The 22,054-nt window shown below is 55.2% G+C and overlaps 1 protein-coding gene and 1 long non-coding RNA gene across 8 annotated transcripts; one reads left to right on the top strand and one right to left on the bottom strand.

Moving 5' to 3' along the window:
- Window positions 1-243: 243 nt before the first annotated feature.
- Window positions 244-15,824, bottom strand: TDRKH (tudor and KH domain containing). Of its 7 annotated transcripts, none has more exons than XM_014597771.3 (15): window positions 15,748-15,824; window positions 9,705-9,853; window positions 9,114-9,220; window positions 8,405-8,594; window positions 7,249-7,388; window positions 6,847-7,144; window positions 6,063-6,229; window positions 5,787-5,959; window positions 5,411-5,475; window positions 4,287-4,438; window positions 3,997-4,131; window positions 3,279-3,375; window positions 1,909-2,400; window positions 1,034-1,132; window positions 244-383 (listed from the first exon to the last, which is right to left on the bottom strand). In XM_014597771.3, the coding sequence occupies exons 2-14, from the start codon at window positions 9,826-9,828 to the stop codon at window positions 1,071-1,073; spliced, it is 2,202 nt and encodes a 733-aa protein (XP_014453257.2). In that variant the 5' UTR covers window positions 9,829-9,853; window positions 15,748-15,824; the 3' UTR covers window positions 244-383; window positions 1,034-1,070. The 7 variants fall into 7 exon arrangements, with proteins under 7 accessions (XP_014453257.2, XP_019334557.2, XP_019334555.2 ...); XM_019479012.2 differs by having other exon boundaries at window positions 1,972-2,400; XM_019479010.2 differs by having other exon boundaries at window positions 3,279-3,372.
- Window positions 13,475-19,766, top strand: LOC132245526 (uncharacterized). The gene is made up of 2 exons (XR_009457263.1): window positions 13,475-13,632; window positions 14,030-19,766. It is a non-coding gene; the product is annotated as an uncharacterized LOC132245526 (long non-coding RNA).
- Window positions 19,767-22,054: the final 2,288 nt, after the last annotated feature.

The following is a 22,054-nucleotide window of genomic DNA, read 5'->3' as shown; positions in this document are numbered from 1 at the left end:
GGCAGCTTGCAGCTGAGGATAAAACAGCACCTGATAGGAAAGACCTACCCCTAACACACTGGCAGATGACTAACTAGGCAAGGCTATACACCAAGCGTGATAACAGATGTGTCGGTCTGTCCCCCTCGTCATCTGGAACCAGAGAGCCCAGGGGAAGCTGGGCACCATCAGCCCTACACAGCTTCTATGTGCTCAGACCCACACACACACCCACACACCCCCACACACACAGCCGTAGATGGATTCTGTGCAAAACTCAACAGAACTTTATTAAAGCAGCAAACTGGTCTTTTCTTTTCTCTCTTCTCGCCCGCAAAAATGGGGTTGAACTGAAGACAACACGCCCCCGTACAATCCTGAGTGAAACGTTCTCATAGTGAACTCTGGTAAGGGTATAAAGCATCTCAGGTGAAGGGCATTCGAGACCTGCCAACCTCCCCTGAAGCCAAGGTGCAAAGTTCCCCATGCAGCAACTCAAGTGTTCCCAGGCTAGATATGGCCTGCCCAGGCTCCTTGTTCATGCCTCAAGGGAGACTTGAGAAGTGGGGAGAGGTTGGAGGTGCCTGGCTGTGGCACAGGTGCTCATCCAGCATGGCAAGGGAGTAACAGTCCCCTGCTGGTGGGAGCCAAAGCTCGTTCAGATTCATCCTGAAACCAGGTGTGAACTGTCCTAGGCTGGTATGGATGTCAGGGCTGCAGCTCTAGCAGATGAAAGCATGCAGAGGCCACAGCGGTGTCAGGCCAAGGAGGGAGCCGGCCGGAGGAGGAGCAGGGGCAAATGGGTGGAGTGGGCCTAAGCCTGCTGCTCATTACTCTTCCGGCCCCATTTCTCTAGGATTCCTATGATCACCATGCAGGGCTGGGCAGTGCCAGTATCAGCTGCCAGCCCCCGGGCCAGAACCAAGGTCCTCCGTACTATTGAGGCCCGGAGCCTCTGGTCCTGCTTTCTCCCAAGAGGGTACCCCTGGCTCCCCTCCTTTGCTCCCAGCCAGGGGCTCTGTGCTGGACCCGCTACAGGTAGAAGCAAACTTACATTGCAGCCTGTCTGGTCCCTGTGGCATGGGGAAGGCTCACAGGAACTCGTCCTCCACCAGCAGGATGTCATCGCCACTCCCAGACACAGAGGCAACTTCTGTGGAGAGATGGGAGTTAGGATGGGTGCTGGCCTGGACTGCCCCACGCACGCAGCGACCCACAGTGGCCTGGATGCAGGGGGAGTGCCGGATGGAGACCCAGGCCCCAAGGGCAGAAGACTTGCCGTGCCAGGGAAGTGCCCACAGGGTGGATCCAGAAGGGGTGCAGTGCAGAAGAGGGAGAAAGATAGCAGCCAGCAGGAGCTTCACCCCCTGAGCTCCAGACCCACAGCTGCTGAACTCAGAGTTGAGAGCAGGGGGCTGCACCCCTGCACCCTGTCCTGGTTCTGCTGCTGGGTGCCTGAGGGAGGAAAGGGTTTCTGGATCCGCCACAAACGCCTGCAGCCCGTCATCGGTGCTGCAGTGACCCACGGAGGCCAAGCACTGTTCAGTCATGCTGGGGGGCAATGTGGAGGATGCCCACAGAGCTGCCCTGAGGTGCGAGAGCAGGGCAGCAGTGCTTGAACCCCATGGCTCTGAGATGGTGCAACCACAGGCCTGTCTGGCATCTACAGGGAATGAGCTTGGTGAAAGCCTAGGCCCCTACTGACCCACCACAATCCCTCCCACAGCAACAGAGCTGTCACCCATGCACCACAGGCTCCTGGAGCATGGACCTCCACTCCACTGCCACGGGGAGGGTGGGGGAACTTGGCAGGCCACAACCTGGGCACCCCTGCTTTTCACACGTATGACACCCTGGACCATGGAGATGTGCCCACAGCGGCCCCTGTACCTCCCGCCTGGGCGCTTGGGGCCCCTTCCCCCTGCTTGCCATCTGAGGAGCTGATGAGGACGGTGCTAGGGAGGGGAGAATCGGCAGCATGCGAGTCTCTACCAAAGCCCGAGCCAAGCTTGCTGTAGAAAATGGAGGAGTCGGCTTGTTCGTCTGAGGTGGACAGGTAATAGAAGCAGCCCCGAATGGAGCCAACGCTGCTGTCCCCAGAGGCCAGGCTGGGGGAGAAGCCATCCTTCGACAGGGAGGAGCCGCCACTTGAGAGGGAGATGGGGGAGGCCTCTGCTAGGGGGCATGGGCCAGGCACATGCCCAGCAGGGCTGGAGGTCCAAGGGGAATTTGCCACGTCGGTCCCAGGGTCTGGCTGAGACCCCCCTTCGCCTGGCTCCTGGCTGCCCACCATCACACTCAGGCCCTTGGTGTCCACTGGGGGAGCACGGATGCTGAGGGACTGGAGTGGGAGGACAAGGGTCTCCTGGGAAGGGGGCTCAGCTGGCTCGGGGTCACCACGGAGCTGCTCGATGGAGCCATCTGCCAAGCCAAAGGCAGGTGTCACAGGGCTGCCATAGCTGGCTCCAGCCCATGGGGATGGTCAGTCCTGAGGGCATGGTGGCATTGTGCCCTGGCAGGGACATTCTGGACTGTGCCCCACCCCTGCTCCCAACCAGACATTCAGCAGAGTCCCTCTATAGATAGTCAAGGCCTCAGCCTCCAGCAGGATTGAGCAGCCTCATGGATAGCCCTGGAGCCATGCTCACCTTGATTCCTGCCCAATGGGGTTAAGGTGCTGGAGCCGGGTTTTTCTTACAAGCTGACTACTACCAGCACAGATGTCTCTGCATCTCCCACCAGCTGGAGAACCTCCCCTCCAGCTTTTCTTGCTGATCTCCCAACCTGCTCCAAACCCCAGGGAAGCCACAACATCCATCCCTTTCTGGAACAGGATCCTTCAACCTTTTTGCCCGACTCCCTCCCAGAATGATGCCCAGCTGGCCCTCGGAAACTAGATGCCCCTTTACCGGTTACCCCGTTGGGTCCTGCTTCCCTTCCAGGGATACATAGTGTAGCTAGTGCTTTCTTTCCCCTACCTGAGCTGCAGGGATGGATTCACACCATTCCTACCATGCCACCTCCAGCCTGTGACGTTCAGGCCAAGAGCTGCCGTACTCAATTCCCCCCCACCCTCCCCGAGGGAAAGAGAAATTCTGCCTTTGGCTCCCATCTGTCTGGGACATGGGAAGGTCCTATGCAGGGGAGGGAACCATCGACATAGAAGGGAATGTAAAAAAAAAGGAAGAGAGGCAGGCAAGATGCCAAAGCACGGCAGTGACTGTACAACTGGCTCCTGGATGCAGGGGTGACAGCCAAAAGGCAAGGGAGATCTCCCTGGGGAAGGGAACAGTGCTCACCCGAGAGGCTGATGTAGGACAGGGTCAGGGGGGTCTCAGCCGGGCTCTTCTGGGTCTCTGAGATGAGGCTCTCAAGGGAGGCTCCTGTAGTGTTCTCCTGACAAGAAGCGGCAGGATTAGGCCAAGCTTGAGCACAGGGGCTAGGGCAGGCTCCAGGCTGCCAGTAAAGGGATGTACCCAGGCTGGAGACACAGCATGGAGACTCTCCTGCCCTGCTGCTTCTTCAGTGCGCAGAGCGCCAGTGCTTTCTGGGGCCCTGGGGGACAGAAACCTGAGTAGATCAACTAGAGCATGGGCCTTTGACCTTGGGGCCTGGAGGCCCTCTCACACCAGCTCCCAACCCAGAGAAGCCCTGGTCCTACTAGCCAAGAGACAATGGAGAGGCTCAGAGCAAGCAGCCACCCCCTCCTCTCTAACACACCCAAAGCCTCCATGTCAGCTTAGCCCACACAGCTTCCTCAAGGACAGGGACTTGCTAGATCCTTGCTCAAACAGGAGCTTTAGTGACACAGTGGGCAGAGGCCCTGCCAAAAGACCCCTGTCCTAGGAAAGCCTGGCAGGTACATGCAGCACCCTGCTGGACAGCAGAGTGGCACAGGGGCTTGGGGACCTGGGGCTGGCCAGGCAGGGGAATTTCAGCCAAAAATAAATCCGCCTAGTGAACAGATGATCTAACCCCACAGGCTGGGTCTCAGTACCACACTAGTCAGCTCCTCACCAGCATCCTCTGTAGAGCCTCAGATGTGGTGTCCTTGGCCATGTGGAGGGGCTTGTCCCCTGCTGCACCCTCATCCTCCTGTGGGCACTGCAGAGCATAGCCCAGCCGGACCAACTCCTCCCCAATGTCTAGATTCTGTAGAGAGACCGGAGGGGCTGGAGCACTGCAGGTTGGTGACAACAGGCTGGGGAAAGGGGTTCACGGGATGCAGTGGGGTCCCCCACAAATAGTCAGGCCCTTGCTGTGCGAGAGCAAGGCTGCCTGCCAGGCAGCCAAGCCTCCACGCTCACCTGCCCACGGCTGGTGTCGTACAGTCTGATGCGTGGCCACGTGCCCATGCCGGACTGGACGTAGCTGGAGATCCTGGCCACCAATGGCTTCCACTGAGCACAGTAGGTGAGGTGATCAAACTCATCCAGCGCCGCCTCCTCCCACTGCTCCCCTGTGGGGAGAAGAGCATAAGAGCAGAGCTGCAGCCTGAGCCCTGGAGATGCAGGAGCCCTGCATACAGCCGAGTGAGGAGAGGCCTGGAGTTGGGGATCTTGGCTTTGGCTAGTCCCGGTAGGGACAGAGTTACCCAGTTAGTTGGGGCTGGTGGTAACCTGCTGCATTCAGGGTAAGCGGCACTGGTGTAGCTTCCACTTGGGGGGATAGGAGCAGACACATGACACCCTCATGGCAGAACAGGTGAGACACTGCAAGTCCCTCCCCAGCTTCTAACTCACAATAACCTGCTCATCTATCCGCACCCCGGGACGCCTTCCCCATGTGGCCCCTTTTCCCACATATTGTCGGAGTTAAGGCCCCCTGTCCTCCCTGCTGCTTCCTTCCTGGGAAAGCACCTGAAGATAAAGCAGGGCAATCTCCACTTCTGGGCTTTGCTGGTTGCCCCCCATCCCTTTCTGCTACATGCATCCAGGTGTTTTTAAATCTCCCTCAGAGGCACAGGGTGTTGACAGCAGCCAGGCCTGGGGATGGGGACTGGGCTGTGCAATGCTCCTGCTGGCACAAAAAGTCGGAGGATCCTGGTTAGAGAGGGACTTACCCCTTCACTCAGGGTCAGACCGATGCTGCTCTGGGGGTTAGGAAGGAATTTCCCCCCACAGTCAGACTGGTACAAATCAGAGGCAGGGTGTTGCCTTCCTCTGTAGTGCAGAGAACAGCCTCTTGCGAGTGTATATTAACGTTTTATAGAAACAAGACATTGGCTGCCCTGGTCCCCCTATTTTCCTGTGGCAGGTTGGGGTGTGATGCCTGGTGTCGCATCAGGGATGCTGGTAGTTTTACAAAGAGCTTAGATGATGGATGTGTCTGGGATGGTTTGCATAGTGCTGATCCTGCCTCAGGCTGCGGTTGTACTAGACATGACCTCTGGAAATCCCTACCAGCCCACGGCCCCAAGACAATGACTCACCGGCAGGAGCGATCCCAGTGAGGCTGCACTCGATTGCTTGGAAGGGCAGGCTCAGGAAGTCGGTCCTAATGAGAAGGGACAGCAGCAAATGTTGCTATACCCAAGGCACCCACTTGCCCCCACCCCCACAATGTGCTCCTCCTCCCAACTGGTGACAGTGATAGCATCCAGCTGGGATTCTGTTTTGGCAGGGTCTGTTCAGCACCATCACAGTGACCTTCTCTGGCCTTGGAGCTGCAGGATCTCTGAGCACATTGCCAGCATCTGCCAAAGCCAGTGAGAGATGCCCCATTTTCCAGGAACCACAGGGGCAGCAAGCAAAAACTCCCCCACACCACTGAGCCCTTGTCCCACACTCCCACCTGCCCCCACACACCTCAGTGCTCGCAGGGCGCTGGCTGGGGCTTCCCCGTTATCGCCGAAGTCAACCCAGTACAGATCGAGATTGCCATTCTCCAGGGTCCCCAGGACTCTGGCCCGGTACCAGCTGCTGCTGTCAGCGTATGGAGCAGCCACAATGTCGCCCACCTGGACACTCAGGGAGTCAGGCTAGAGAGACAGAGGAAGCAGAGGGCGTCACACCCAGAGGTGCTGCAGTTTGGGAAGGGAGGCATTTCACACAGCCCTCTGGTAATTCACTGGGGACACTCACCAACTGGCTATCGCTCTGGTAGTAATGAGCCATCTCACAGTTCAGCTTGTCCAGCTGGAGGCTGCGGTTGCCCACGATCTGCACCCAGAAGTGGTTGGGATTTTCAGAGGCTGAGACATAAACCTCCAGGTGCTCATCTGCGTGGAAGCTGAAGTCTGGGCTGGGGACTGAGGCATACACAGGACTAAGCAAGGAATGTGGTTGGGAAACAGGAGCCTGTGGAAAGCATGGACTGGGAGCAGGGTGGCTATTGAGGCCCCTGGGAAGCTGTGGGCTGCAACAAGAGCACCCCACTCCTGAGATGACAGCTGCATGGGCTGCGCTGGTCAGACGTCAGCATGGGGGGCTAGGGAAGAGACAGGCCAGGCCTGCCCAGCCAGGAGCAGGGGCATGAGGCTGCCTTGGCACATCCAGAGAAGGGGGCACAGATAAGCAATGGATGCTCAACAAGCAGATCCACAGAGCATGGTATAGACACCTACCCATTAACTTTCTGTGCCTGGAGCTACCTGGAAGGCGCAGCAGGCTCTGGGAACTTGCCCGGGGGGTGGGGAGGGGTGACCACAAGGCAACAGATATGTTGATGTCCCTCACTATGCAGCTCCTGGCATCCCAGCCCTTTGCTCTTCCACAAAGGGCTTCACTACCTTCTGCAAGGGCCTAAACCCAGAGAAACCAAGACATGGAGAGGGGAAGGGACTGCTCCAAGACCACAGAGTGACTGGCGAAGCTAGAAACAGGACTGGCAGGGAGACACCAACTCAGGAGACAAACCTCCACTCACCTTCAAACTTGGGCACTGCCACAAGGGACTCTAGCCCCGGCTCCTCTATCTCATCCCTCAGCTCCTGAGGGGCATCAAAGTCTGTTTCTGCCAGCAGCTGGGCTCCATCGCCTTGCCCCTGCCCGGGGCTCCCTGGCTGCCAGGGGACTGCTCCATTGGGTTGAGTCAGGACACCCTGTTCCTCTGCTTCTTCCCTCCTCAAACCCAGAGGCTGCTTGCGGGGGCCCCGCACAGCTGCTGACTGGGCCAGCTTCTTCCTAAATTCATCCTCCTCTGAGAGCTTCTCCAGGATCAGTTGCTTTGGGAGAGGAGGGGGAAACAGGCATTGGTGTCTGATCCCCCCCGCCAACTGAGCTTACAGGGGGGTAGCTGGCCCCCTCCAGCACAGGACACAATACTCACCTTGGCTGTAGCCACTTGCTTCTGCGTCCCTGAGAGGCTGATGAGCCTGGTCAGCGACAGGCTGCTTTCTGCCTCCCTCTCACAAGTTACTTTGGCTCCTGAGCTGCGGGTGATGGCTCGGACTGTCTCACCGCCCCTGCCTGGAGGAAGTGAGGGGACAGAAGTGAGTGTTATTAAAACCCTGGCTTCTCTGAGGATTTAGTTGCTGGCTTCTCTTTTCCAAGGAGCCGTTTCTTTACAAAAATGAGCAGCTCCTTGCACTGATGCTATAATGATGTGGAGTCAATCTGTGATAACTCTTCCTCTGAGGCCAGCTAGCTAGAGTTATCAGCTGCAATAACTCCCTGGCATTCTAGGAGCAGATGTGGCTGGCATCACATCTGCCAGCTTCAGCTTGCCCATCCCTGTGCACTGCGTATCCACATCCTGTGTAAACCCCCATTTCTAAGGGGCCTTGAAAGAGGTAAGGAGTTATGCCCAACCTTCCCAGCTAAACTCCAGTTTAGACAGCTGCATCAAGGCTTTCTATACTTCACCTTTACACTTTGGTCCCACTGCTAGGTCAGTCTCCCTCACACTCTGCAGTGTCTTCATCCTTGCCATGCCCCATGCAGCACGACAGTGCTAGTATATCTCCATTGGACAGAAGGGGAATGAAGACCCCCTTGCCCAGAGTCACACAATAAATCTGTGGAAACCCAGGGATGTGAACCTAGAGCCCAGGTGGATTGCCTGAACCAGGTGGGAGCTACAGCCTTCACCCCCCTGCTCCCCCAAAAGGTTTCTGCATGGAAACAGAGTCTGCCAGTCATGCTAGTTTTAAAGATTCAGGCTCCTGAGGGGTATAAGAAGGCTTCAGGTTAGGGGGTTTAATCAGTATAGGCAAATGATCACCAGCTTGGATTCTCAGATTGCACAGAGCTAAGGAACCACCAAACCAAGAGATTGAAACTTAGTGCCATGCTCTGAAAAGGAGATGGCTGCTGTGACCCCCATCTCCTCTGCTGTGGACTGGGAACAGCAGGGGCTTTAGTGAGACAGGCTGAAGCAAGCATTAGCAGCCGCTTTGTTTCTCCAGAGCCATTGCTAACGGTGCTGGACAGCATCAGTGACCAGCTGTGGCATGGCCCTGGGAAGCGGGGAGAGGAGAGGGTACCTATGATCCTGCCGACAACTCTCTGTGGCACGAAGAACTGCTCTGACACCAGGGCACTCTCTGTCAGGATCTGGTGGATAGCAGCCTTGGCACGGCAGACCTGGACGGGGAAGCCGCTGATCAGCAGCATCTGCTCGCCACCCAGCTCCTCTCTGTCCACATCGATGCGAGCACCCGTCTCCTTCATCAGCTGCAGATACACAGGAGGATGTGGGTGTCCTTTGAGCTGGTGGACGAAGTCCTTGGCATTCCCGGCAGTGTGGGTTCAAGCCCCAGAGTGACAGATTCCTGCTCTTTCCATTTGCTGCTGTCATTCAGGGGCCCCAAATGCAGGCCCTGGTTTGTAGTCAGGCTGGCAGGGTCACATCTAGTCCTAGCCCTCCTCAAGGAAGGATCAGCCCTGTCTGAGTTACCCCAGCTGAGGGCTTCTGTTCTCCCCCGCCCTGGGATCCATGGGTGAGCCCTCCCATCCCAGCTATAGGCCCCATTTGTGCACAGCCTGTGAACACCTTTGGGATTCCTGGTGCTGGAGGGGAGGGAAGATATCACCGAAACAGGATGGGGCCAAGGTGCCATATCAGCCTCCCTCCCCACCACTCAGGGGAAGGTGAAGGTCACTCCTGCACTGAGGTCGGTGAGAAACAGTTCACTGAACCATGCCCAAGTCTCGCTTCCCAGCCCCCAGGCTCCTCTGCCCAGCAGTACTTGCCTGCTTAATAACAGCTCCCTGCCGCCCGATTATCAGTTTCACAGCATCCTGCGGGACCTTCATTTCAATCTCAGTGTCGTCCTCCCCTACGAAGGTCAGCCGCTTCTCTGAGCACAAAGCACACCGGAGTCCAGGGGTCAGGCAAAACACTAAGACCACAGCACCCAATCATCCTGCCCACACCCTGACATGGGCAAGGCTCGTTAGCAAGATGCCAATGACATTCTCCTCTTGCAACAGGGAGAGATTTCTCCTTCCTGTGCCAAATCTGCAAGCAGCAGAGAGGTCTGGGGAGGAGGGGAAAAGGATTGTGGTTTCCCCTTTGGGGCTGTTATATAAAAGCACACCTGAAATTTGGAACAGAGCAACTGAAGACCAGGGTGTCCACCCCTGGGGATTGCCCACCAAGGAGCATGCTACCAGCTCTCTGAGCATCTGCCGGCTCTTGGAAAAGGCTGAGGTTGTTGGGGGAAGTGTGGGGGGGAAGAAGACTGAGAAATCCATAGTTCCAGCCCAGCTGCAGCCAAAAAGGAGCTGGGAGTCGCTGCATGGCAATGGGGGGGGAGGGGGACACACGACAACAACACGTACCTCGGCTCTCCTTGTACCTGCGGTACAAGATGTAGAGGATGGTGGCACTGGCTGGGATCCCGAGGGCCAGAGCTATCTTCTGCAGGGTTGTCAGGTTGTTCCAGGAACCCTGTTCCGTCGGCATCTTCCTCAGACTGATGGGCCACGACCTGAGAAGGGAATGCTTTTAGCCACCACAGCAGCCCCATTTCCCCAGAAAGCAGGAGGGAGGCATGATTGGCACATGCCACCTAAGACAACAGTCAAGCTTGACACAGTCATGCTGCTCAGACAGCAGCAGGTTGGGGGAGTTATAATTGGCATTCCTGGGCTGTCACAGCTAGTAGGTGCCACGCTCCAAGCTGCCTTCTCTGAAGGAGGCAGAGCCAAGCAGCTTGGCACATGAAACAGGAGGGCTAGGAAAAGCTGCCATGAACAAACTCTAGCCGGGAGGAGCAGACCTCGTTCCTGCAGCTCTCTGGGGTCGCACCAGCTCACCCAGTCGTTACAGCATCTTTCCTCTTCTTATCTCTCACCCCTCTTCCCCCTTGCCTCTTCAGCATCAGACGCAAGAGCCTTCTCCTCTGGAGCCAGCAGCCTAGATCCCCTCTGCCCCCGCTTATTTCTGCTGCTTAATGCTGTAATGCATGTGCGGATGCACAATGCCTCTGAACAAAGCCGGGGGAGCTCAAGCTGATGCCAATGAAGCTAGCAGAGCTGTGGGACCCCAGCACCCCTCTTCTTCAGGTCCTGCTGCGTCTCAAAGCTCTGGCAGGGAAGGATGGGCCAACAAGTAGGGTCACAGCTGGCAATTTGGGGGACTGAAGCTGGCTCTGACTATTCCCATCACTGCTTTACAAACGGCCTTTTCCCACCTTACCATACCCTGGGTCTCCTACGCTGCAGGACGAGGAACCACAAGTATCCAAGAAAGATGTTCTGGGTCCTTTAAGATGCACCTCAATGGGAAGGGCTTACAGTAACAGATACTCTGGCACTTTACCCGTTAGCTTACCCAACAGCACTATGACCCCAGGCAGACTGATTTTCAGAGACCAGATCCCTGCCCTGTCCCCACCACCTGATCTCAATAGCATCTAAAGGCACCCTTTACAAGCTACAGCCAGGTCTGAGGGGACCATATGACTTGTCTAAGGCCATAAGGGAAGTCAGTGGGAGCAGAGAGCCCAGAAGGAGCAGCTCCTGAAGGCTGGACCATTCTGCTTCCTGAGAACAACCAGGTTATTTTGAGCACAGCAGAGGTGGCTGTGAAGGGAAGATGGTTAAGAGCAGTACTTGGAGAGTTTAATACATATTTAGTGGGCAATCTCATCCAGCATCCAGGGGAGATAGAAGTACACCGGAGACAGAGATCTGAGCCAACAACTAGAAAAGCCATTTGAGTGGAAGAGAGCCAGCAGGGGAAGCTGTCACATCCATTTGTGCTCCCTCTGCGAGGCCATATTTCAGAGGTCTGTACACACAGAAAGCCCGATGCAGAGAGACAGGCAGCTTCAGGCCGACTCCCACTCCCTGCACAAGGACAGCAGAGAGGCTTCTAATTGCATAGCCTGGACGTCTGTTCTAATTAATTTCCCAGCTTGTGTTGCAATTGAGCTGGGGTGTTGCTCTGGCTTCTGCACAGACTCTCCCAGAACAGAGAGATTTATATTTATGTGTGCTACCACCCCATATATGCTTCCTCCAAAGCAGGGGGTAATGGGAGATGCTTGGAAGGGAACAAGCAGGAGCTGGAGCCAGGATTAGCTGGAGAGGAGAGCAGGGCACTACAGCAAAACAAGAGGCCTAGGCTGTTACCCTGGCTCTGTCCCCTCCGCTGCCTCCACTCCCCTCTCACCACGTCTGCCTTGCGTTGCAAGTCCTTCAGGCCAGGGACTGTCTCTCACTGTGCATCGGTGCGGCATCTAGCATAAAAAGCCCCAATCTCTTTCAGCACCTCTAGGCAAATAAATAATTCATCGCTGGTTTGTGTCATGCTTAATACGGAGCTCACCGGGGTGACAGCCCCAAGGATCCCAAATGCCAGCTGTAGCACAGCAGCAGGAGCACAGAGCTCTGCTACGTAGGTTGACTCTACCACTGCCAGGAGAGGGAAAGATGCTGCGGCCCCAGCTGGTGACGTGGGAGCCTTGATTTCATCTTCCTGCTCCACTGACTTCTTGTGTGACCTTGGGCAAGTCACTTGGTGTCTAGGGGCCTAAAATCCCTGTTGTGCAGATACAGGAAACACCTAGACCCCAGGGGGTTGTGAGCACACGTGCATCCAAGACAGGGGAGCTCAGATCCTGCAGTAACAGAGATCTAACCTTAAGTACTTAAGAGCAACAAAGTTACCAAAGCCATTGCCTCAGTGGCTGGAAGTCTCCTATCCCCGAAGGCCTCCTTAAACTGTTGCTGAATTGCTGTTTTCACAGCTGCACGTGCATCATGGGACGATAAAAAAAAAAAAAAAAAAAAGATCACCAGGCCTGGAAAGTCATCAGACACCAAAGCTCTTTGGAACATGCTTTAAAACAGCCTGGATCAGGCCCTGCAGCCACTCGGGTGGGATACAGACAGGCGCTGAGACAAACCGTCTGGGAAAGCGGTGCTCAGGCATCCCGGGCCGCAGGATGGAGGAGCAGCCCAGCCTTTGGGGTCCGATCCGGCCCCGTGGCTGATCTGTGGGCTGCATTGGATCGTGCGCACCAGGATCGGGCCCCACACCCCCTCCAGCCAGCCCGTGCGCCCGGATGCTTCGTCAGGACGGGCCTCGCTGTTCCCTGGGCCAGCGCCGCGTCTGCGATCCAACCCAGCACCATCCCAGGCTGCCCCCTGGCCCGTGGGGCTGTCCACGGGTCTGGAAATTTGGCAGCAGGGGAGCAGCGACCATTGCTGCTGCTTCCCCCTCTGCCAAATTCACAGCCCCACGGGGGCCCCCACGGACTGGATGGTGCAGCTCCATGGGTCAAATCCGGCCTGCAGGCCGGGGTTAGGCCCCCCTGGTCCGGGGCACTGGGGTCTCTCCGCAGCGCGAGCCAAGACGCGGAGAAGCAGAGAGCCGCGCTCCGACTCCCTAAGGCACCGCCAAGCCACCAGCGGGGCACAGACACTTTCTCGTGGCTGGAGCTGGTGGCGATCGGCTCCGGGCGCCGCGCACCTGGCCTGGCAGCACCCACTCATCCACCCCCAACACCTCCCCGCCCAGCCACGCCCCTCAGCCCCCACTTCACACGCGGTGCCGCAATGCAAGCCGAGCGCCGCCCTCGCTCCTGCTCGTGCCCAGAGCCCCCCAGGCCTGGCAGTGCCGCCCGCTCCCAGCCCAGCTCTAGGTCAACCCTCCCTGGGGTCTCGGCCCCGCCCCCCACCCTGGAGTCCCCGCCCTGGGGTCCCCTCCTGTCGCTAACCCCCCCCAGCCAGCTCCCTGGGGTCTCGGCCCCGCCTCCACCTCCCTGCCCGCTGGGGTCTGTGCCCCGCCCACCTCCCCCGTTACCTGCCGCCGCTACCTTCGCCCCTCAGCTTCACGCACCTGCCGCGCGGCGCCCCGCCCCCCCCGCGCCGCTCGGAGCCAATCCGCTGTCCCCTCCTGCCGGCCAATGGGCGGTGCGGCGGGCGGTGGCCGCAGCCAGTCGGGGAGGAGCAGGTGGGGCCTGATGGGAAGCAAGTGGCCAATCGCAGCCGAGGGCGGGAATCAGCCACAGCCAATCAGGGACAGGGGGAGCGAAGCTCTCTCTCTCTCTCTCTCTCTCTCTCTCTCTCTCTCTCTCTCTCTCTCTCCTCACCCCCCCCCATCTGAGTCGGGGCAGCCCATTCCCGCTGGAGGGGGGCCGCCAAGATCCTTATGGGCAGCGCTGGGGGAGCGGGGCGCTCTGGGACGTCCCATGATACACCAGTGTGGGGGAGCAACATGCCGAGTTGTCCCATGATGCGTTGGGGGAACAGCACCGAGGTATCCCATGATGCACTGAGGGAACAGCACTACAAGGTGTCCTATGATGCACCAGGGTGGGAGGAAGAGCCGCGCTCTGAGATGTCCCATGATGCACTGGGGGAAACAGGACTCAGAAGTCCCATGATGCACTGGGGCTGGGGGACAGCTGCCATCAAGCTCTCTGCCTAGTGGGGCTGCCCCAGTGTGAGCGGGTGGGAGGGCCCGTCCTGGGGGGCAGCCCCACGCCTCGGTGGCTTCCTATCGCGTCATCTCTGCAGTACCGTGATGTCAGAACCCTTAAACTAGGTTGGCCGGGGGCTGGAGACCAGAGCCCGGGGGTAAGTGGGGAAACGGGAGACCCAGAGGAAGAGCAAGCAGGGAGGGTGAGGTGCTCTCGTTTTTCTTGACAAATCAGGGCAATCGTCCAGTGACCCCGGGTGCCTGGCCATCAACCCACAGAGCCTGGGACACGAGCAGGAGGAACCGGACGTCTTCGCGCAGTCGCAGCACTATGACGTGATCAGGATAACAGAGACGTGCTGGGAGCTCGCAGGACTCGAGAACGGTCATGGACGGGTGCAAACTGCTAAAGGAAGGACAGGCCGGGGAGAAGAGGAGGAGGAGGAGTCGTCGCACTTTATGTAAGAGAGCTGTACGACTGCTCAGAGCTCCAGTATGAAGCTGGAGAGAGGCCTGTTGAGGGTCTCTGGGTTAGAGGCAGAGGAGAGAGCAACAAGGGTGATGTCATGGTGGGGTCTGCTATAGACCACAGACCAGGAGGAAGGGGTGGACGAGGCTTTCTTCCAACAGCTAGTGGAAGTTTGCCAGTCACACACCCTGGTTCTCATGGGGGACTTCAGTCACCCTGACATCTGCTGGGAGAGCAATACAGCAGTGCACAGGCAATGCAGGGAGTTTTTGGAGAGTGTTGAGGACAACTTCCTGGTGCAAGGGCTGGAGCAGCGAACTAGGGGCCGTTCTCTTCTTGAGGTGCTGCTCACAAACAGGGAGGTTATTGGTGAGGTATGTAGTAGTGGATGACAACTTGGGCAGCAGTGACCACAAGATGATTGAGTTTAGGATCCTGAGGAAAGGAAGGATGGAAAGCAGCAGAGTAAGGACCCTGGACTTCAGAAAAGCAGACTTCAACTTACTCAGGGAACTCATGGGCAAGATCCACCTGGGAAGCCAGACTGAGGCAGAGGAGTCCAGGAGACCTGGCTGTACTTGAAAGAAGCCTTACTGAGAGTGCAGGAACAAACCGTCTCAACGCGCAGGAAGACTAGCAAATATGGTAGAAGACTACCTTGGCTTAGCAGGTAACTCCTCATTAAACTAAATCACAAAAAAGGAAGCTGATAAGAAGTGAAAACTTGGACAAACAAATAAGGAGGTTTGTAAAAGCATTGCTTGGGCATACAGGGATGAAGTCAGGAAGGCCAGAGCGCAATTAGAGTTGCAGCTAGCAAGGGATGTGAAAGGTAACAAGGCTTTCTACAAGTATATCAGTATCAAGAGGAGGATCAGAGAAAGTGTGGGTCCCTTACTGACTGGGAGAGGCAGCCTTGTGACAGAGGATGCAGAAAAGGCTGACGTGCTCAATGCCTTTTTCAGCTCAGTTTTCACAGACGAGGGCAGCTCCCAGGTTACTGAACCGGGCAGCACAGTTTGGGGAGGAGGTGAGCAGCCCTCAGTGCTGAAAGAACAGGTTAGGAACTGCTTAGAAAAGCTGAACATGTACAAGTCCATGGGGCCGGATGGGATGCACCCGAGGGTGCTGAGGGAGCTGGCTGATGTGATTGCAGAGCCACTGGCCATCATCTTTGAAGACTCATGGCAATCAGGAGAGGTCCCAGATGGCTGGAAAAGGGCAAACATAACACCCATATTTAAGAAAGGGAAAAAGGAGGATCTAGGGAACTACAGCTCTCACAATTACCCACCAGGTGGTAGGGGCCAGAGTTAAGGCACCCCTACCCACCTTCCACCAGCGAGGTTTGTGGTCCTGACATTTAGTTGAGACTACCACACTGCCAGCAGCCCCACCAGGCCATCCTTAACTGGTAGAGTGCAGTTTTAGGTCATGCCCAGGACCTGGAGCCCCCAAGCCATCCCCAAAGCTCCTGCCCTTACCTCCAGGATGTTCCAGAGCTGTAGCTCAGCCAGCTGATGTTTCTTTCACAGCCCCTGGCAGCAAACTGCTGTCTCCCCCTATATAAGCTGTGTCCTAAGATGGCCACCCTAATCAGGCACCTGCCAGCTGCCTGCCTCAGCCCTTAAACTGGCAGGCACCTGAAGGCATGCTGCCACAGGGCACAGGACTTGAGAGGCTGAGGGAACTGGACTTACATAGTCTAGGGAAGACAAAGATGACTGAGAGGGGTTTATTAACTGCCTTCAACTACCTGAAATGGGGGTTGAAAAAAGGAGGGAGCTGGACCTTTTTCAGTGGTGTCAGATGACAGAACAAGGAGCAATGGGCTCACGTTGCAGCAAGGGAAGTTTAGGTTGGATATTAGGAAGTATTCTCTCACTAGGAGGGTTTTCTCACTACAGCTGGCTACCCAGAGAGATGCTGGAGTCTCCACCCTTGCAGGTTTTTAAGACCTGGCTTGACAAAGCCTTGGCTGGGATGTTGATGTAGTTGGTCCTGCTTGGAGCAAGGGGTTGGAGGTCCTTTCCAACTCTCATTGTCTAGGATTCTGTGTCAGTGATGTCATCAGTCTAGTATGGGGAAAAACCTCCAGTTCCCATAGCCACCTACACGCAAGGGAGTGAGTGATGGGTCTGGCATCTCAGCCACCCACCTTTGCTCAGCCCCAGTATCCAGGCACCCATGTACAGCTGGGCTTTTGACTCCGGTCTCGAGCGAGGCACTCCACTGCCCCGATGCTTGGTACATCATGTGTCACTCCTGCCACTGGTGAAACAAAACCACTGGTGCTGCCAAACGTCACAGTACACGGCAGCTGCAGCTGGAACGGAAGGAAGAGGATGGCTTGGGTATTTGTTTAGCTAGGAGGGTGGCTAAATGCCCTTTAATCTTGATTGGAAACCCAGGGATTCCCTGCCGCTATATGCTAGGACACTTGGGTTCCTTGGAAATCACCCATCCAAGGATAATCCACTCCTGGCCTGTCTTAAGCTCATGACAGCTGACAAGCACGAACAGAGCCAGCGTGACTGAAAGCATATTACTATGCCAGTACCATCTTCCTCTTGTGATGACGACAAGACTGGTAGATGCCACAGGGCTGTATCATTGCAGAGGAAGTCTTAGCCGTCAGACAGCTAGCGTGGTTATCATTTATTTTTATTCCATTCTCTAGCACACATTACGCTTTCCTTTGATTCAGAAGAGAGCAGAAAAAGGTTAGGGGGAAGGGGGGTGGGGGGAAGAATCTCATGTTACAAAAGGGAAAAGCACACGTGGATATAGTCGGCTCTCTACAGCAAAGTAGATATATACCATGAACGGCAGCAGAACAGTCAGTTCTGTTTTTCCAGGAAAGAAGAGCAGCTTGGGGTTGGTTGTTAAGGGAAAGACCATTCCTGGTAGCTCTCTGCGTTCTTCTAGCGACAGAAGCATTATACTATCATATAGAATATACAATGTCCAGCGCTCTCTCTGGACGCAGACATGGAGCTGACAGGGCTGCAGATCCTAAAGCTTCAAGAAACATGAGCCAGACCCCTAACAAACAATCATTAGATTAACTAAAAAAATAAATTGCAAGGTTTCAATTGCTTTTTTAAAGGAGGGAAGTTGTGGTTTTTTGCATTTGTCTTCTAGGGTTTGAGCGTCTAGTGGTCGTGTAGGATTTTCTCTGCAACCACAAGGGTGAAGAATGGAGTTTATAAAGAAAAAAGAAGCTGAGATTATTCTCATGTCATCGCATGAAATGAGAACTTGAGTAAAAGAGCAGCTGCCTCCATGTTAGTGACACTGGGTTTCCAACTCTTGGACCAGATCCCTCAGCCTTATGGGAGGCATCTGCTAAATGGAGTCAGTTTTAGGTCCAGCTCTATAGGAAGGAAAAGATGCAGTGAAGGAGTCGGGCTGCCAGTTTCGCTGTGAGTGAAGGGCTGGGTAGAAGAACCAGGATCTGGAGACTCAATGATGGGCATCATATTGAGTCAAAAGGTAGATTTCCACCTTATAGACCGACTAAATCAAAGATAACTTCATTTGATGCGTCTGATGAAGTGAGCTTGGGCTAATGAGAGCTTATGCTGTTTATATTATATATCTATTTCAGTTAGTCTATAAGATGCAACTCTACCCTGCCTGATTTCAGACTAACACGGTGAACCACCTCTGATCATAGTCTCGCTCTTGCGTCCTTCTCACCAGTCTAGTCCCTGCTGTACCTTTCTGAGGTTATGACTCTTTTTTCAGATCCAAGCATGCGTAGTTGTTTGTCACATAACTGTGTTGGTGCCAAAACTGGTGTGAAGCCATCAGGCATTCAATACCTTTTCCTGAAATAATAAAAGGTGTGATTGGTGTGCTTGATAAGTGACAGGAGAGTGACAGCACCTCTGAGAGAGGGATTGAATGAGCAAATGGCTGACTGGGGGTATGACTGGGTCATTTAAAAGGAGCTTGCACCCAAGGTAGGGGTGCGTGCCTGGGACTGTTTGTGCACTTGCATCCACACGGGGAGACTGGTCCAGCACCCTGGAAATCCAGCGCGTCAGAGCAGACTTGATTTATCGAGCGTGCTGGAGCAAGTACATTGATGTGCTCTGGCAGCCTCACGCATCACATGCATCAGCAGTGCAATGCGTCTCCGTGCTGAGAAAATGGTGGTGGTGCTCTCTGAACTAACACACGTTTGACGTGCTTTAGTTCAAAGGGCACCGCTGCTGATGCACATGACACGTGGGCATTTTTAATTAGCGCAGCTCAATAAAAGCACCTGGCGCTACATTGGGAGCATGTGTAAAAATGCCCTGTGTCTGAAGGGCTGTGTGCCATGGTGTTGTGGGAGTTGAGTCGCTCTTGTATTGATTGGGGTGTGGTAAGGTGTGTAATAGATTTTTTTTTTTAAGGAAAATTTTTTGTGTTCCAAGTCAAATTAATTCCAAATTCGTAAGTCATTCAAGAACCAAAATGGCCTTGCTAGTGGCATGAATGACTGGTGCTTCCTGCGACTGGGTGGGCACCATGGCGGCAAGCGGGGACCACCCGCAGCCGCTGCTGGCGGTGTTGGCAGCAGGGAGTGGGTGGCGAGCAGGGGCTGCCTGCAGCCACCACCAGCCATGTCAGCAGCGAGGGGGGGGCAGGGGCAGGTGGCGACCGCCTGCAGAAGCCAGTGGCAGCTTAGGTGGTGGCCAATCTCAGGGGGGCCATGTGTCCCCCCACTACACTTGCCTATGACTACCGGCAAGCATCCTCCAGCCCTGCATGGGGTTTTAGATGCTTCCAAATCCTTTGGTGGGCATCCTACGTGCAGGCCCAAGCCTGGAGGCTTGGGGTTCAGATGCCCCTGAGTTTTGCTTGCCGTCAGCCATATGTCTACAGAAGCAAGCTAGGGAGGAGTCTCCCATTGCTATAAAGTTGGTGTGTAGCCAGGATCCTCCCACTGGAAGCTGGCCAGCGGGAAGCTAACTGTGAGGCTGTCACAGGGAGTCCTGTCCGCAAGCAGACAAGGGTGCAACCCTCCACTATGCAGTGCCATTTTAATTGCATTACCTTGGTCAGGGTATTTCACCTGCCACCACTGTGGTCCTGGTATTTCCCCTACCAGGTAAGTATGTGTGATAGGTTGTGGTTGCATATGTACACCTCTCTGGTTGTGGAGTGAGGAGGCATTAGCTGTGGATTGTCTATTCCCCGCCAGAGACCAACACCAGCAAAGCAAAGGTGACGGATCACCCTCCTTTGTAGGGTGGAGTACCTGAACAAAGGGAAAAACTCTGGGGAGCGGGTAGAGGGGCTGGGGAAAGCTCTTACTCGTACTGCACGGAGAACTGTCACTGCCACAGCTGTCAGAGCCTGCAACATCCTTGACACCTGAGTGAGAGAAGGGAGTTTGCTTTCTATTCTCTACATCAACCACTCTGTTACTGTGTGTTCATTGTGTTCTCATCGTTCGTTGCTGTATGTTAATTATTTGCTCTTATATAATAGTCGCGTGGTTTAATTACTAATTTGTTCATTGATTTCTTATTAGCCCATAGTGTCAGATTGGCCTACGGGCTGGTCTCAATAATCTGATAAGAGAAAGCCACCCACCACCTTTCACAGAGGCAGGGCTGTAACAGCAGTTCAATGGTATAATTAATTCAATAGGAACAGCCTCCTCAACACCTGGAGTTGTGGCAACCAAGACCCTGGCCCTCCTGGACTTCTTAACAGTGATTCTCATTACAAAGAAAATGAATATTGAGCTGCTGTCATCAGTGCATGTTGTACAGATGGGCAAACTGAGGCACAGAGCCGTGCAGCAAGATTACATAGCAGCTGAAAGGCAGAGGCAGGCCTGGTTTTATTGAGAAGCCGTGCTGCGTCCTTGTTGCAGAGCTAGACTGCCCTCACCCCCACTGCTTCAAGAGAAATTGTGTTGCTTTCAGACACACTGTCAGCCCTGCAGACCCTCTGGGATCCCCAGGACCAGGGTCTTCCCTCCAGAGAGGAAAGCAGAGAATTGCTTTCCAGATACGCAACATTACGTTGCTGGAAGGGGGTTTCCAGATCACTTTTGGAAGAGGTGACAGGCTCGTAAGGAACCTCCAATCTCCCTTTGCAAGCAGGGACCTCCAAGCAGGGCTCCTCATGGCTTACAACAACCCCTTCATGTCTTTCTTTTAAAATTACAGCCTAATTCTTAGCACCAGGCTTCGTCTGAGAGCTCCCTTGCATGCATGCTGCCTTGAAGTTGGCCTTGACCTAGCTGCATAAAAAGAGCTCAGCTTTCTTCCCTGGAGGAGAAACAACTGGAGAAAACACACCCACGCTTAGGCACTGGGTCCGCGTGTGAGGCACTGTGACAGCCGTCTGAGCACTGCCCCACTGATCTCACTCCCCCCTTCCCCCCCCCCCCCCAAAAAAAAAAAAAGAGCACATGTCAGGAGGAGAGCAGTAGGGGAGCTGGAGAGCTGGAGAAGAAACAAAACCATTGAGGAGATCAGCTCTTCCTGCTTCTCATGGATCCCCAGAGCAGGATTTGGTACCAACACCCATGTCTCTCATACACAGAGAGTAGCAGCTGCCAGCTATTCTCATCCCTCGCCTGCACTAGCACAAGGAGCTGCACATTCAAGGAAACAGCTCTTTGGAGAAGAGCAGCCAATGACTAAATCCCTGGAGAAGCCAGAGTTCTAATAGCACCCGCTTCTCTCCTCCCACCTCCTCCAGGCAGCAGTGGCGAGATGATCTGAGCCATCTCCCGGAGCTCGGGAGGGGCCAAGATCATTTGCGAGTGGGGCCGTTGCTGACCAGACCTGTCAGCCTGTCACGGATGCAGAAGCAAAGTGAGCATCATGCTCTGTCCCTGGGGCAGCCAACCGCCCCTTTGTAAGCTGTCAGACGCCAATACCCGTCTCCCCTTGCTCTCCCAAAGAAACTGATCCTGGAGAAGATCTTGGAGGATGATACATTCAGAAAGATGCTGGCCCAGTCAGAGGCTATGTGGGGTCCCCACAAGCAGTCTCTGGGCCGGAGGAGGGAGAAAGCGGAGGAACAGGGTATCCTGCCTTATTCCCAACAGGGCAGTCCCCTGCCAACTGGGGAGCCCCGGGGAGGGGCAAGGCAAAAGAGCCCAGCTGCTGACTGAAGAAGACTTTGATGCCCCCCAGGGAGCTGAGAGATGAGAGAGAGGAGCCAGAGGTGGAGTCCCCTGTGGCAGGGCCCAAGTTTGATCTTGAGCGGAAGTTTCTGTGTCCTGGGCTGGTGTCTCTCCCTGCCAGTCCTGTTTCTAGCTTTGCCAATCACTCTGTGGTCTTGGAGGAGGCCCTTTGTGGCAGACTCATGGCCCACTTACATTACCTCAGCCTGGTGTCCAGGTGGCCAGTCTGCTGAGGAGCTGGCCAACAGCACGGTCCAGCCCCTAGAGCAGGGGTGCCCAACATGTATGTGCCCAAGGGCACATTCAAAGTTAAAAGAAAAAGCAGCGGGCACCAATATGAATATTAACGTTTAGAATTTAGAATCCTGGATATGCGCGTGTGCATAGTTTTGTTTGGGGAGAGAGTAGTAGTAAGCGCCATTCTGTCACTGCGTCAGTCAGACTGACTCGGTTTCATTTTGGCGGCCGTTGCGTACAGCCTGTGAAATTTTTTTTTAAGTGTTGCTGTTCTGAGTTCAGTCAGCAGTGACAGCATTTTTTGTTGGAATAATTTTTACTGATCATGAAAATGCGCGCGGGCACCTGAATAAACCTTGAGGGGTGCCATGGTGCCTGCAGGTGCCACGTTGGGAACCGCTGCCCTAGAG

This window comes from Alligator mississippiensis, chromosome 15, assembly GCF_030867095.1.
Source record: "Alligator mississippiensis isolate rAllMis1 chromosome 15, rAllMis1, whole genome shotgun sequence".
Lineage (NCBI taxonomy): Eukaryota > Metazoa > Chordata > Crocodylia > Alligatoridae > Alligator > Alligator mississippiensis.
This window is presented reverse-complemented; position numbering and strand designations above follow the sequence as displayed.

Excerpts from the sequence above, each read along its gene's own strand:
- TDRKH (XM_014597771.3), bottom strand. The coding sequence starts at position 9,828 with ATGCCGACGGAACAGGGTTCCTGGAACAACCTGACAACCCTGCAGAAG. Across the intron at positions 7,145-7,248 it reads AGCAAGTGGCTACAGCCAAG|CAACTGATCCTGGAGAAGCT; the intron begins GTGAGTATTGTG and ends CCTCTCCCAAAG. Across the intron at positions 2,401-3,278 it reads GTCCTACATCAGCCTCTCGG|ATGGCTCCATCGAGCAGCTC; the intron begins GTGAGCACTGTT and ends TTGGCTTGGCAG.